Source organism: Rutilus rutilus (genome assembly GCF_951802725.1).
Source record: "Rutilus rutilus genome assembly, chromosome: 5".
In the NCBI taxonomy this organism is placed as follows: domain Eukaryota; kingdom Metazoa; phylum Chordata; class Actinopteri; order Cypriniformes; family Leuciscidae; genus Rutilus; species Rutilus rutilus.
Genome location: NC_140213.1, coordinates 46,870,143 through 46,885,276, shown reverse-complemented (window position 1 = coordinate 46,885,276; position 15,134 = coordinate 46,870,143). Strand labels below are relative to the sequence as shown.

Genomic DNA, 15,134 nt, shown 5'->3' with positions numbered 1-15,134 from the left:
GTTGACTCACTTGATTTTCTCCACTTTGCTATGAGAGTCCATCAAAAGAGCAGAGAGCTTCTCTCCATCCAGATCTCCTAATTTATCTTCAGTCAGATCCAGTTCTGTCAGCAATAATGGACTTTTACCCAGAACTTTAGTGAGATAGTCACACGCTTCCTGTGCAGCAGCACTTTTCAAAAACCTACAGGAAGTAGAATTACAAATCAGATAATATTCCAATTTTATGCCTTTTGCAGCTTCATCCTGAATGAGTCACTAAACAGAGTAGAATGATTTACTACAAGCATTTGTATCAATGAATTAAACCAAAATGAAATTTACTGCATGTAATAACCATAAAATACACATAAACATGCAAACACAAACAAACAATATGCCATTTTCATGTATAAGCAAACACCAGTAAGAGAAAATACAGAAATGTATTTTCATTGTTTTCACTTATTACTTCTTTACACATAAACGGTATATCTATAATTACAGTAGCTGATCAAAACTAAAACATGCCCAAAACTAATACTAACAGAAAATGATAATGTGATATGATAATTTGTCCAAACACACATGACACTGCCAGACAAATACACTGAATCATTATCAGAAATGATATGCTGAACACAAATATAACAAAACTTATTAATGGAAATGATAGTGGAAATTCTATTGTCCCAGTGATCAGCCAATAATATCTCGGCCACTGATATATTTTGCACCTCTAGTCCAGTGTAGTATTAATGTAAAGTGTTGTGTAATATCTGGTTAAAATCATAGTTATGATAATTGTCTCGTTTATCACCTGATGGTCTTTAATGTACAGCGTTCATCCTTTAGTAAATCACTGAGCTCCTTCACTCCTGATTGTCCAGGATCATTTCCTCTGAGATCCAGCTCTATCAGGTGTGAAGGGTTTGATCTCAGAGATGAAGTCAAACTTTTATATCCTTCTTCAGTGATACTGCAGCCTGAAAGACTATACATATACATACAAAAACATATACATGTTATGTACTGCAACCAATGCCTTACTGACAACACCTGCTTCATTTGCATTTCTAAATGTTTCATAAAATATTTAAAGTTTTCAGACGGAAATTAAAATGATTAACTGAAACAGATTTTTTCAGTTAATCTAATCAAATGGACATTTATAAATCTATGTTATCATGCAGAAATGAAGATAAATTAATACACACTTCAGTTTCGTCAATCTGCATTGTGTATTTTCCAACAGAGGACAGATCTTCTTTATTCCAGAGTTTTCGAGTTTATTCTCACTCAGATCCAGCTCTATCAGGTTTGAAGGGTTTGAATTAAACGCTGAAGTCAGAGCAGCACAACCTTCTGCTGTAATACTGTTATTATTCAGCCTGAAGAGAAGAAAACAAAGACAGGAAACATTCTTCAGTTTATTTCAGCAACAATTCACAACACAGTAACAAAAGGATACATTTATTTGATAGATCAACTAATCTCAATCCTCAAAAACTTTAAAGAGCAATGACGGTCTTTTATTAGACTTTAAAAATGTAAGATCATTTTTCTTTTGTAAAGTATAAAACAATGTAAAATACTCACATCAGTGTGTTGAGTTTACAGTGTTTATCCTGCAGTAGAGCAGCGATCTGATTCACTCGTGTGTCTCCTAGTTTACGTCCTCTCAGATTCAGTTCTCTCAGGAGTAACAGGTTTTTACCCACAATTCCTCTCACATACTGACAGGCTTCATCTGCAGCAGGACCCAAAAACCTGCAGATAAGATGATTAAAAATTCTTAAACTTGATCTAAGGAAAAATAACATAAGAAAATGTGTGTGAAATGGTTCATTTTGTATTAGTAAAATAATGATTCTATGAATAATTCACCCGCAAATAATTTATGTTATATTATTTGATCACGTCTCACCTCAGTATCTCGAGTTGACACTTCTGATCCTGTAGTAAATCACTGAGCTCCTTCACTCCTGATTGTCCAGGATCATTTCCTGTGAGATCCAGCTCTATCAGGTGTGAAGGGTTTGATCTCAGAGCTGAAGCCAGAGCTTTATAACCTTCTTCTGTGATACTGCAGTCTGAAAGTCTACAGAAAAGAGATTTTCGGTTGTTTAAACAATCTATATTATCTTATTTTAAAGTAGATTGCACATGCTATCATTGAAACTGTCATTGTTGTTATGTGTACTGTTGCTCTTTTTTTTTTTTTTGGGTGGTGTTTTGTGTTTTGCCTGTTTGTTGATGTATTGTTAATTGTAATCTTGTTATGTTCTTTAAGTTGTAATTGTGTTTCATTGTATGGACCCCCTCGAAAACGAGATGATACATCTCAAGGGGTTAATCCTAATAAATTCTAATAATTTAAAAATTAAAAAAGTTATACAATTAATATCACTTAAAAAAATAAAAAAAAATCACTTAAAATCATAAAAATAATCAAATGCCTTTTCTCTTATAAATAGGTAAAGAAAATAATTTGACAGAGGCATGTTTTTTCCTGTTTCTTTAATTCACTATAGTAACTTAACTTTAATATTTAAAACAATTAGGGTGGTGGTGGCGCAATGGATAAGACACATGCCTTTGGTGTGAGAGACCCGGGTTCAAATCCACTGTGAGACACCAATGTGTCCCTGAGCAAGACACTTAACCCCTAGTTGCTCCAGAGGCGTGCGACCTCTGACATATATAGCAATTGTAAGTAGGGTTGCAAAATTTCCCTATCCCTAAAATACCCTAATTGTAAGTCGCTTTGGATAAAAGCGTCAGCTAAATGAATAAATGTAAATGTAAACAAACAATGGTTTATTGAACTCACCTGAGTTTCTCCAGTGTGCAGTTTGTATTTTCTAATCCGTTCTGGAGTTTCTTCACTCCTGAATCCTGCAGATTATTGTTGCTGATGTCAAGCTCTTTCAGACTGGAGTTTGATCTCAGGACTGTAGCGAGAGCTAAACAGCTTTCCTCTGTTAGACCACACTTACGCAGCCTAAAATGATGAACAGAAGAGGGAGAATTTACAAACACAAAGTACTTGATTCCAACATAACTGAGAATTGTGTTTTTGTTACAAGATGTCTTTAACATAATTTAAATCAACAATACTAAATGTAAAATACTCACATCAGTGTGTTGAGTTGACAGTGTTTATCCTTCAGTAGAGCAGCGATCTGATTCACTCCTGTGTCTCCTAGTTCACGTTCACTCAGATTCAGTTCTCTCAGGAGTAACGGGTTTTCACCCACTATTCCTTTCACATACTGACAGGCTTTATCCGCAGCAGGACCCAAAAACTTGAAGACCAGTCTTGTAGTCCTAACAAAAAAAGTGGTTTAATATTCTGTACCCTGCCTCAACCACCATTAAAAAAGTGTTTTCATGTTGTTGTTCACTGGTAACATATGTTTAATTAAAATAAATAATTACAAATAAAAATACAGTGCATTCTAAAAATTGGTTGACAGATTATTTCTCAAGTAGCAAGTCTGCATGCAAAAAGTTCAGCATTAGGTTTGTTGACCGCATTACAGTTCTATATGACTATAATTAAAATGTTGCTTTAGAATTACATTAAGTGTGAAAATACACTAAATCAGTGATTGTCAACCGGTGGGCTGCGGCTATTTCTGAAAATCACAACTCCTGGAGGAGACAGACCCAGCCCTGGCTTTGCTCTGTCCCGCCCATGCTATGCTATGAACCGGGTCAAGGCTGGGTGCGATATGTGTGACCATAAGGGATCCCATATGTGTACTTTTCCATGGTTGCTCCTAAACGGAAGCCTGTGTCTTTCCCTTGGGAGAACCCATCTCTTACGAGGTTGTAGTCACCCTAGCCACTTCCATATGTATATCTCCACATAACTCCTTCCGGGAAGGATGTGGCTTCCTTTTCCAGTGCGAAAACCTGAAGATGCGATGCACCTGTTGCTCATTATATACCCCCGCTGAGAGGCAGAGCAGCTGATTTCAATTATCGCATGCCAATGTGCATAGGCTCATTTTAGTTACACTCAAAGTAGATTGGCCTCTCTAGTGAGATTCCTATTCATCTGTCACCAAAGTGACGTCTCCGTTCCATCTTCAGGGAATGAGGGTTACAAACGTACAGTACCACTTGGGGTGTGCTTTTTATTCTGCTTTTCCTAATATTTTTTATCTGGCAATGCATCAGAGTGTCTTCACTCACCACCATATTTCCTTATGTCGTTTTTAATGCAGAGAGAGAGGTGCACTCAAAGCATCAAGTGTAACTGACGGGAGTCTGAGACAGTTTCCCTTATGAAAATGTACTGTTTTTTGGGGTACTGATTACCATTTGTAAAACCACAACAATACCATAGTTACACTATAGTTTTTGTAGCAAAACCATGGTTTTGGACACACAGTTAAAGGGGCAGCTAAAATTACAACAGCTTATGGACTTTTACATGCAAATATTAATCCTTAGAAGTCGTAATACGAAACCAGTCCTCGGCAAAAAGTATATATTGTATATGTGCGTATGGCCCCGACTACACCACTGCTGAAGATAGAGGAAGTACATTGATATTACCTGCCATATGAAGATTTATTATAATATTTTAAAGGTCCTTTAGTCATTTCAAAGCTTTTATAAATTTCTTTTTGATGGTTTAATTCTCTTCCAGCTAAAAACTATTGCATTTTATTGTCTTGATAACACTCACCTCAGTCTTTTCAGCTGATTCCACCAACCCTGTTGTACATCATAGAGCTCCTTTACTCCTGATTGTCCAGGATCATTTCCTCTGAGATCCAGCTCTATCAGGTGTGAGTTTGATCTCAGAGCTGAAGCCAGAGCTTTATAGCCGCCTTCTGTGATACTGCAGTTTGAAAGTCTACAAAACATGAAACTTGAATTAAATTTAACATTGTGTTTCAAATTAAATTATCAGATGAATTATAACTTAAACTGAATAAGAATGATCAGTGCACTTAGAAATGGTCATCAAATACAATATTTACAAATTGTCTGTTTTAGATTTTTGAGTTTTGAAGTTTTCTTCCCAGTAGACATGTGACAGTATTAAACATTTAAAACATTTAAACACTGTTTGTCTTCCTTCTCTGTGTCAGGAAGAGGTCAAACAAAAAGCAGAGTTTTGTTTACAGAGATGCTGTTCCGTCAGCACAATCCTGTCAGAGAGTGAATTTGCTAATTCATTCAGCCCATCTTCTTCATTCATTTATGCTTCTCCTCCGTGCTGGGGTTGTTTACATCAGAGTGAGCATGCCTCTTTAATGCAGCAAATTTTAATCAGGTAATTCTAAAAATTAATTCTAAAAATCTAAATTTATAATACAGAGAATTTCTTTAATAAAGTTGCAAATATTTTGAAGTGCCCACAACAATTATGTGCATGTTCATTACCGTACACTTGCACATCTACTTCCCACTTCCCAGTACATTTTGTTTTAGCACTTTATGGTTAATATATTAACAGATAATTAAATTATTAAAGCTGTTACATGTAACACAGTTAAAACGTTTACAGTGGGGGAAATAATGATTTGATCCCCTGCTGATTTTGTAAGTTCATCCACTTACAAAGAAATGAAGGGTCTATAATTTATGGTAGATTTATTTTAACGGATAGAGACAGAATATCAACCAAAAAACATTATAGAAAGGTTGTAAATTGATTAGCATTTGATCGAGTGAAATAAGTATTTGATCTCCAACCAACCAGCAAGAATTCTGCCTCCCACAAATTGGTTATGTGCCCATGTGAAACACAGATTAGTCCTGTCACTTTAAGGAAGTACTACTAATGCAGTGGACACCTGTCCACATAATCTGTATCTTCCATTCCAACCTCTCCACCACCATGGGCAAGACCAAAGAGCTGTCAAATGTCAGGGACCAGATTGTAGACCTGTACAAGGCTGGAATGGGCTACAAGACCATCAGCAAGAAGCTTGGTGAGAAGGAGACTTTTGTTGGTGTGATTATTCTGAAATGGAAGAAATTAAAAATTAAAAATCAAAAATCAATCACCCTCGGTCTGTAGATCCATGCAAGATCTCGCCTCATGAGGTAAGGATGATCATGAGAAAGGTGAGGGATCAGCCCAGAACTACACAGGAGGAGCTTGTTAATGATCTCAAGGCAGTTGGGAGTACAGTTACCAAGCAAACCATTGGTAACCATTGGCAACGGATTGAAATCCTTCAGCGCCTGCAAGGTCCCCCTGCTCAAGAAGGCACATGTTCAAGCCCATCTGAAGTTTGCCAATAAACATCTAATGATTCAGAGAAGGCTTGGGAGAAAGTGCTGTGGTCAGATGAGACCAAAATTGAGTTCTTTGGCATCAACTCAACTCGCCGTGTTTAGTGGAAGAGAGATGCTGACTATGACCCCAAGAACACCATCCCTACAGTCAAGCACGGAGGTGGAAACATCATGCTTTTGGGCTGTTTCTGTAGTAAGGGTACAAGACGACTTCACTGTATTGAGGGGCCGATGGACAGGGCCATGTACCGTCCTTCAGCCAGAACACTGAAGATGGGTCGTGGATGGGTCTTCCAGCATGACAATGACCCAAAACATACCTCCAAGGCAACAAAGGAGTGGCTCAAGAAGAAGCACATTAAGGTCTTGGAGGGGCCTAGCTAGTCTACAGACTTTAATCGTATAGACAATCTGGTAACACTTTACTTGAAGGGGTGTGCATAAGACTGACATGACACCGTCATAATCATGACATGACACATGTCATAAATATGAAGGAGGTCTTATGCATGTTTATGACAACTGTCATTAAGTGTCATTCGCTCAATTATGACATTTTTAATGCAAATATGACATTGTGTGAGATGTCTTTGTTATGGCAACTTGACATTACTAAGACAACACAACCTGTCATAAATATGTCATAAACATGACATAGCAGATTAATTATCAAACTTAAGAAACCACTTAGGCTTTAGGGGTTAACATTTCATTAAACTGTCATGTGGTTGGTTTTGACATTGGCTGTCATGAAGCCATTATAACATTTTAATGACAAATTAAATTTGTACCACTGTACTTGAGGTCAAGAAAAACATTCATGACACAGTTATAATGGCCTCATGACAGCCAATGTCAAAACCAACCACATGACAGTTTAATGAAATGCTAACCCATAAAGCTAAGTGGTTTCTGAAGTTTGATAATTCATCTGCTATGTCATGTTTATGACAATTTATGTTGTCTTGGTAATGTCAAGATGTCATGACAAAGACACTGACTGGTTATGATGTATTGGTTTATGTCAAGTTGTCATAACAAAGACATCTCAAACAATGTCATATTTGCATTAAAAATGTCATAATTGAGCGAATGACACTTAATGACAGTTGTCATAAACATGCATAAGACCTCCTTCATATTTATGACATCTGCCATGTCATGATTATGAAGGTGTCATGTCAGTCTTATGCACACCCCTTCAAGTAAAGTGTTACCGAAAATCTGTGGAGGAACCCGAACCTTTGAGTTGCCAAGCGACAGCCGAGAAACTTTAAGGATTTTGAGAGCATCTGTAAAGAGGAGTGGACCAAAATCCCTCCTGAGATGTGTGCAAACCTGATGACCAACTACAGGAAACGTCTTACCTCTGTGCTTGCCAACAAAGGTTTCTCCACCAAGTACTAAGTCATGTTTTGCTTGGGGATCAAACACTTATTTCACTTACTGAAGTGCAAATCAATTTATAACCTTTATATAATGTGTTTTTTCTGGATTTTTTTGGTTGATATTCTGTCTCTATCCGTTAAAATAAACCTACCATAAAAATAATAGACCCTTCATTTATTTTTAAGTGGACAAAATCAGCAGGGGATCAAATAATTATTTCCCCAACTGTACCTAAATAATTTATATAATTTTTTATTCCTTATTGACATCCATAGTTATTTTATTAGGGGTATAGAAAATAAGAGAAACAGGTTGATAACATAAAGTTGCTATATCTACATCATTACGAAGGATCTGTACTAGAGATGCGCAGATGGGCTATTATTTCATCCGCAACCGCATCACAAAACTCATCATCCGTCCGCCATCCATCCGCACCACGTTTGTGACCAATTTTCAAAACCGCACCCGCATCTCTAATCTGTACAACATTAAAGCTACAATGTAATTTTTTCACCGCTAGGGGTCGCTAACCTCTTACAATAACAAAGGCGTAGGTTGATGACGCATTTGTTTATTTGACAAATTAAACTTGAGGTAACGCAGCGCGGTAATGCACTATCACATTAAACTGCATTTGAGTGTGTTGAAACTTATGTTATTCTATGTGTTAGTTTGTCTGTATGAGACTAGCAGTAAGCTTGATCAACATTAGAATAACATACTGATCATACTCTAACATTTCATCATGTTGAGCTATATGACATTGATACGTTTTATGTACATTTGCTCAGTTGTCTAATAAAGAGCGGAGAGCGGCGTCCCTGTCAAGTCATGACTCGTGAAGCTCTGTCAAGTCTAAGTTAGTCACGGACGCTAGCTCTCGGCATCTCGAAAACGCCACGCTGATATTGATCTTCGTTTTAGTTCTGCTTTTGTCCCAAAGTCTGCTTGCCATGGTCCATAATGTTTGAACGAAACAACAACAGCGTGAGCGCGCCGCTAGACGTAACACAGTTGTCCACGTCTGTCGCCATGGTTACTATGGCAGTATGAGTGGAAACCAGGGATAACACGGATATTACCTCATTGACAGGCGATGAGTTACAAGGGACGGGCACTATTTAAAATTGTGAATTTCTTTGAATTTACAAATTCTTGGAAACATTTAGGATAATGTAAGCGCACAATTGAAAGAAATATATAACACTGTGCAAGTGTTTTTTGGATATTTAGATACTTTAAAGTCTTACATATTGTACCTTTAAACACACTGTTGTGTATTCATGTTTGATATCATATATTGTTTATAAAAACTAAACTATACAAAATTTGACTTAACTTTAAACTTAATTTGTGAAATTTTTGTGTCTACTTTTAAAGTCACAAAATATTTTTTTAGTTTTTTTCCCAATTGTTTTTCTTACCAGTAACAAAAATCCTTTAAGTTTTCATTTTAGTTTTTGTTAGAGATAACACCACTGTTACGGAAAAAAAAATGGTAACACTTAGTTCAGAATCAGAATCAGAATCAGAATCAGAATCAGAAAGAGCTTTATTGCCAAGTGTGCTTGCACCCACAAGGAATTTTTCTTGGTACTGAAGCTTCCAGTGCACATATACAAATACAAATACAACAAGAACATAGTAATACAAATTCTAAGAATGAAAATATATAAAAAATAAATAAAAATAGTATAAAAGTAAAAAAGTAGGGTCACAGTTGGGTTTAGTCTGAGTAAACATTTACAGATTATAAACATATTTACAGTATTTTGAGTAGTATGAATAATATAAATATCACCTGAATTAGAGAATATTACACTAGACAGTGGGAGTCTAGCGCATGTTACAGATTATAAACATATTTACAGTATTTTGAGTAGTATGAATAATATAGATATAAATATCACCTGAGTTTATTGCACTAGACAGTGGGAGTATTGCACTTACAGGCATATGCTTTGGGGGGCATGTTAAGTGTTCAGAAGGGAAATGGCCTGTGGAAAGAAACTGTTCCTGTGCCTGGAAGTTCTTGTGGCCAGTGATCTGTGTCGCCGTCCTGACGGTAACAGTTCAAACAGAGGGTGTCCAGGGTGAGTGGAGTCTGTGATGATTTTACCTGCTCTCTTCCTCACTCTGGAAGAGTACAGGTCCTGGAGGGTTGGCAGGGGGGCACCAATAATCCTCTCTGCAGTCCGGACTGTCCGTTGTAGTCTCCTGATGTCCGATTTGGTAGCTGAACCAAACCAGACAGTGATGGAAGTGCTTAAGACAGACTCAATGACGGCTGAGTAGAACTGGATCAGCAGCTCCTGTGGCAGATTGAACTTCTTCAGCTGGCGAAGGAAGTACAGTCTCTGCTGGGCCTTTTTCACAATGGAGTCAATGTGATTTGCCCACTTCAGGTCCTGGGAGATGGTAGAGCCCAGGAACCTGAATGACTCCACTGCTTCCACAGTGCTGTTCATGATGGTGAGAGGAGGGAGTGCTGGGGGTTTTCTCCTGAAGTCCACGATCATCTCCACTGTTTTGAGTGTGTTCAGCTCAAGGTTGTTATAGCTGCACCAGACAGCCAGCTGTTCAACCCCCAGTCTGTAAGCAGACTCGTCACCATTTTGGATGAGACCGATGACAGTGGTGTCGTCTGCAAATTTCAGGAGCTTGACAGAGGGGTCTTTAGAAGTGCAGTCATTAGTGTACAGGGAGAAGAGCAGTGGGGAGAGAACGCACCCTTGGGGGGCGCCAGTGCTGATGGTGAGGGTCCTGGATGTGAGTTTCCCCAGTCTCACTAGCTGCTGCCGGTCCGTCAGGAAGCTGGAGATCCACTGACAGATTGTGGATGGCATGGAGAGCTGAGTCAGTTTGGCTGTGAGAAGATCAGGGATGATGGTATTGAAGGCCGAACTGAAGTCCACAAATAAGATCCGTGCATAAGTCCCAGGTCTGTCAAGATGTTGCAGGATATAGTGCAGTCCCATGTTGACTGCATCATCCACAGACCTGTTTGCTCTGTAAGCAAACTGAAGGGGATCCATCAGGGGTCCGGTGATGTCCTTCAGATAGGCCAACACCAGTCTTTCAAACGACTTCATGACCACAGACGTGAGAGCGACAGGTCTGTAGTCGTTAAGTCCAGTGATTTTAGTTTTTTTGGGAACCGGAATGATAGTGGAGCGTTTGAAGCAGCAGGGAACTTCACACTGCTCCAATGATCTGTTGAAGATCTGCGTGAAGACTGGGGCCAGTTGGTCAGCACAGGCTTTTAGACAAGCAGATGAGATGCCGTCTGGGCCTGAAGCTTTCCTAGTCTTCTGTTTTTTGAAGACTCTGCTCACGTCCTCCACACAGGGTAGTTTAGTATCCAGTTCTCATTATTAACTAATAGCTAATTACTAGTTGCATATTACTAGGATATTGTCTGTTTATTAGTACTTATAAAGCACATATTATTGCCTTATTCTGCATGATCTCATTCTACATCCCATAATCCTACCCATATCTAAACTTAAATGCTACTACAACTACCTTACTAACTATTAATAAGAAGTAATTAGGAGTTTATTGAGGCAAAACTCGAAGCTAATAGTTAATAATGAGTATTGGACTCTAAACTGTGTGACCAAAACAATGAGTATTCTTCCATTTTTTTGCACTTCGGGAGGCAAGCTGATTCAGTAAATATACAGTATAATATCCCTGTGATTGCTGTGGTGTTGAGTGTATCTGATGGTGAACTGAACTCACTTAAGAATCTTCAGTGTTGATTTCTTCAGTCCCTCACAGATCTCTTTGACTCCAGAGTTCAGCAGACGGCTGTTGTTCAGGTTCAGCTCTTTCAGGATGGTTTTAGAGGAGAGAACAGTAGCTAGAACTGAACAGCTTTTCTCTGTCAGCTTACAATTATTCAGCCTGAACACAAAAACAGCATAATTTATTATTCAGTACATATTTAACACACATCAGATCAACAGCTCTTCATATCTGCTCACACAAGTGACTGACAGTCTTTTATAATCAATTAACAGAGAAGTTATAATGTATAAATTATGTTGACTCACTTCATTTTCTCCACTTTACTATGAGAGTCCATCAAAAGAGCAGAGAGCTTCTCCCAATCCAGATCTCCTAATTTATCTTCACTCAGATCCAGTTCTGTCAGTATTAATGGACTTTTACCCAGAACTTCAGTGAGATAGTCACACGCTTCCTGTGCAGCATCACTTTTCAAAAACCTACAGGAAATAGAAAATTTAGATTTGATAATTGAAAAAAAGAAAGAAAAAAGGATAAAAGAAAAACACAAATTTAGATAGAAAAAAAATAAAAATTACATATATATTTTTTTTATATATATATATATATATATAATGTTGCTAGAATGTCATGCTTTTTGCAGCTCCAATCCTCCTTATGGATCCAGTAAAGCAATAAAATATGGAAAGTTGTAGAATGTGTTAAAGTCATAGTTTTGGTAACAATTTCCAGTTCCTTTTCATGCCATTCTAATTCTGCACTGGCCATTTGTCACATCTACTGAGCTGCACACCTCTGACTCTATGTCTGTGATCAAAGGCTTTTCTCACCTGATGTTCTTTAATTTACAGCTTTTAAGCCGCAGTAAATCATCGAGCTCCTTCACTCCTGATCGTCCAGGATCATTTCCTCTGAGATCCAGCTCTATCAGGTGTGAAGGGTTTGATCTCAGAGATGAAGTCAAACTTTTATATCCTTCTTCAGTGATACTGCAGCCTGAAAGACTATACATATACATACAAAAACATATACATGTTATGTACTGCAACCAATGCCTTACTGACAACACCTGCTTCATTTGCATTTCTAAATGTTTCATAAAATATTTAAAGTTTTCAGACGGAAATTAAAATGATTAACTGAAACAGATTTTTTCAGTTAATCTAATCAAATGGACATTTATAAATCTATGTTATCATGCAGAAATGAAGATAAATTAATACACACTTCAGTTTCGTCAATCTGCATTGTGTATTTTCCAACAGAGGACAGATCTTCTTTATTCCAGAGTTTTCGAGTTTATTCTCACTCAGATCCAGCTCTATCAGGTTTGAAGGGTTTGAATTAAACGCTGAAGTCAGAGCAGCACAACCTTCTGCTGTAATACTGTTATTATTCAGCCTGAAGAGAAGAAAACAAAGAGAAAGGGCTTCAGGTTTTTTTTCTGCCAAAAAACACGTCTACAGTAACGGAAGGGTTTTCATTGTCAAAGAGAGTGGGCCTACTTTCTTAAAGAACACAGCAAAACGAGCAAAATGTAATTAAAAACTTCTTATGCAATTAGGTAAACAATCAGTGTAAAATCTAAGTAAATCATGAGCAATGAGACAAACACAACAGAACAGAGACATTTTTTTTCAGGTAGAAAATACTACATGTAAAAAATAAAGTAAAGAAATACTACAAAAATTTAATCAAATCATAAAATAAAAAACAGCATAGTCTGCATGAATTAAATATTGCTAGAAAAGGACACAGAGAGCAGCACGTAGGCTATATTAAAAGTTGTCACCTAATGCACGGATTCAATATTTTGATTTACATCTGATTTTACAACTGTTTAAGCTGACTTAAAGGTGGTATCAGTGATTTCAGGCCCAAAAATATTTTTATCACATTCATCTAATCTTTCCTAACGATCCGCTAGCTGCCCGCCCCATATTACAACACCCTCCCCCTGTCTGTGATTGGTTGGAACACTATTTGTTTTGGTTTTGATTGTTTGGTGAAACCATTTGTTTTTGTGTGCAGATCTCAGAGCCTAGGCTGCCTACAGAGACGCGTTTTTTTGACGGCATGCTTATGGGGCGGGCAGCTAGCGGATCGTTAGGAAAAAAAATATATATACTTTTGGGCCTGAAATCACTGATACCACCTTTAAGACATAACCGACTAGGTTTACCTTGATACTTGCCAAGTCAGGCATTTTGACAAACAGTGTGTATCAGGGATGGAAATTAGCACCCGCCACCAGCCAAATGCGGGTGATTTTGTGTTGTGGCGGGTAAACTCGCTTCACCTACCGGCCACCGTGGCGGGTAAATAAAAATATACTGTTTCACACAGACGGCGGACATTTTTCGAGGACATAAGTGTACGCTGAAATAAAGTCTTTCACCTCAGAAAAACGGACTTTCTTGTCCTGTCACGTCAGCCGTTATCCTGTTCTCGTAGCGAACACTCTTCAATTGCACGCGCAAATGTGGCGGCGCGCGCTGTGTATCGCCTCACTGTATATAAAGGGCAAAAGAAACTACGAGCATGCAACGCCGTTACGTTGTAAATTACACAAAATAAAAGTAATGCAGGGATGATTTTCATACTATTCACCAGGAGCAGTTTCCATGGTTCATTAACAGTTATTGTTAATATTGTGTATTCACCATGGTAACTGTCGTTTCCATATTAACCCCAAAATGCCACTTTATTTTTCTTTGTGTTATTTTTTATATTTTTAAATGACTCTAGTGGCTTATACCAACATTGTATTAACAAAAACTAGTTTGGTACTGCTATTTAATAGCTTTAGCATAGGCCTAATGTTTATTTATTAGTACTAGTCTTTACTATTAGTCATATTCGTACAATTTATGTTAAGTAAAGGGGGACAGTACTTGTGTGTGTGGAAATAGCCGGTTTCAATAAAACTACTTGTGACATGTCATATTTGGCTTTGATTTTGACTGAACATTTGCTCTCACTTTTTACGGAAAAAATATTGGGATATATATTGTATATCGATATTCAGCCTAAATAATCGGGATATGACTTTTGGTCCATATCGCCCAGCCCTAGTTTCATTGTTGGGACTAAAAACCTAAAACTGGAAGCCATAAAAGACCACGAATCATTCAAATGCCACATCCAGGTAAAAAAGAGAAATATATATAAGAGAGAAAGAGAAAACGTCAGTATTTCATTGAGACTTGAGATTAAATAAACTGCTTAAGTATTGTAGATCTTGTAGTATTAATTTTCACATGCAGAACACATTGTCGGTTAAAAACAAGAAAGTGGCTGGTAAAAACATTGAGTGGCTGGTAGATTTTGAAATCCACCAGCCACAGTGGCCGGTGGACAAAAAAAGTTAATTTCCATCCCTGGTGTGTATTGTAAAACTATACTGTACTATTGTACAAGTGTGTACTGAATATTAATGATGGATGGATTGTGGGTATATGTTTTGATCCTCATTCTGAATCTGATCCAGATGAAAATTTGGGCCTGTTTACACCTGGTCAGTTCTTGTGTTTTTACTGATCGGATATCTGATTTATCAAAACGATTCCATTTACACTTGGTCACATAAATGTGTCTCCGCAAAACAGATATAAATCCGATCTTTAATTCCCGCGCTATATGCAGATTTAATGGAGTTCACGGCACCGAAACCAACAAATATTGATTTCTTTTTTAAAATAAAAGCAGGTCCGTTTTTTTTTTTTTTTTTTTGGATACATTGT

General features: G+C 37.5%; 2 protein-coding genes across 2 annotated transcripts in view; both read right to left on the bottom strand.

The window, feature by feature from the left end:
• LOC311291149 (NACHT, LRR and PYD domains-containing protein 12-like) overlaps positions 1 to 1,364 on the bottom strand; it is a gene marked incomplete at its 3' end in the record, with an annotated part of 80,615 nt that extends 79,251 nt beyond the window's left edge. The window contains exons 1-3 of the mRNA XM_084410022.1: positions 1,197 to 1,364; positions 800 to 973; positions 11 to 184 (exon numbers count right to left, since the gene is read on the bottom strand). Of these exons, the coding sequence (XP_084266148.1) occupies positions 11 to 42 (32 nt within the window). The 5' untranslated portion in view covers positions 43 to 184; positions 800 to 973; positions 1,197 to 1,364. The remainder of the gene's footprint in view (positions 1 to 10; positions 185 to 799; positions 974 to 1,196) is intronic.
• Positions 1,365 to 1,574: 210 nt separating this feature from the next.
• On the bottom strand, positions 1,575 to 3,756 carry LOC311291148 (ribonuclease inhibitor-like; the record flags this gene model as incomplete). The annotated part of the gene is made up of 6 exons (XM_084410021.1): positions 1,575 to 1,749; positions 1,907 to 2,123; positions 2,378 to 2,388; positions 2,813 to 2,983; positions 3,118 to 3,309; positions 3,749 to 3,756. 6 exons carry the CDS (start codon positions 3,754 to 3,756, stop codon positions 1,575 to 1,577), a joined length of 774 nt encoding a protein of 257 aa, XP_084266147.1.
• Between the last annotated feature and the right edge of the window lie 11,378 nt (positions 3,757 to 15,134).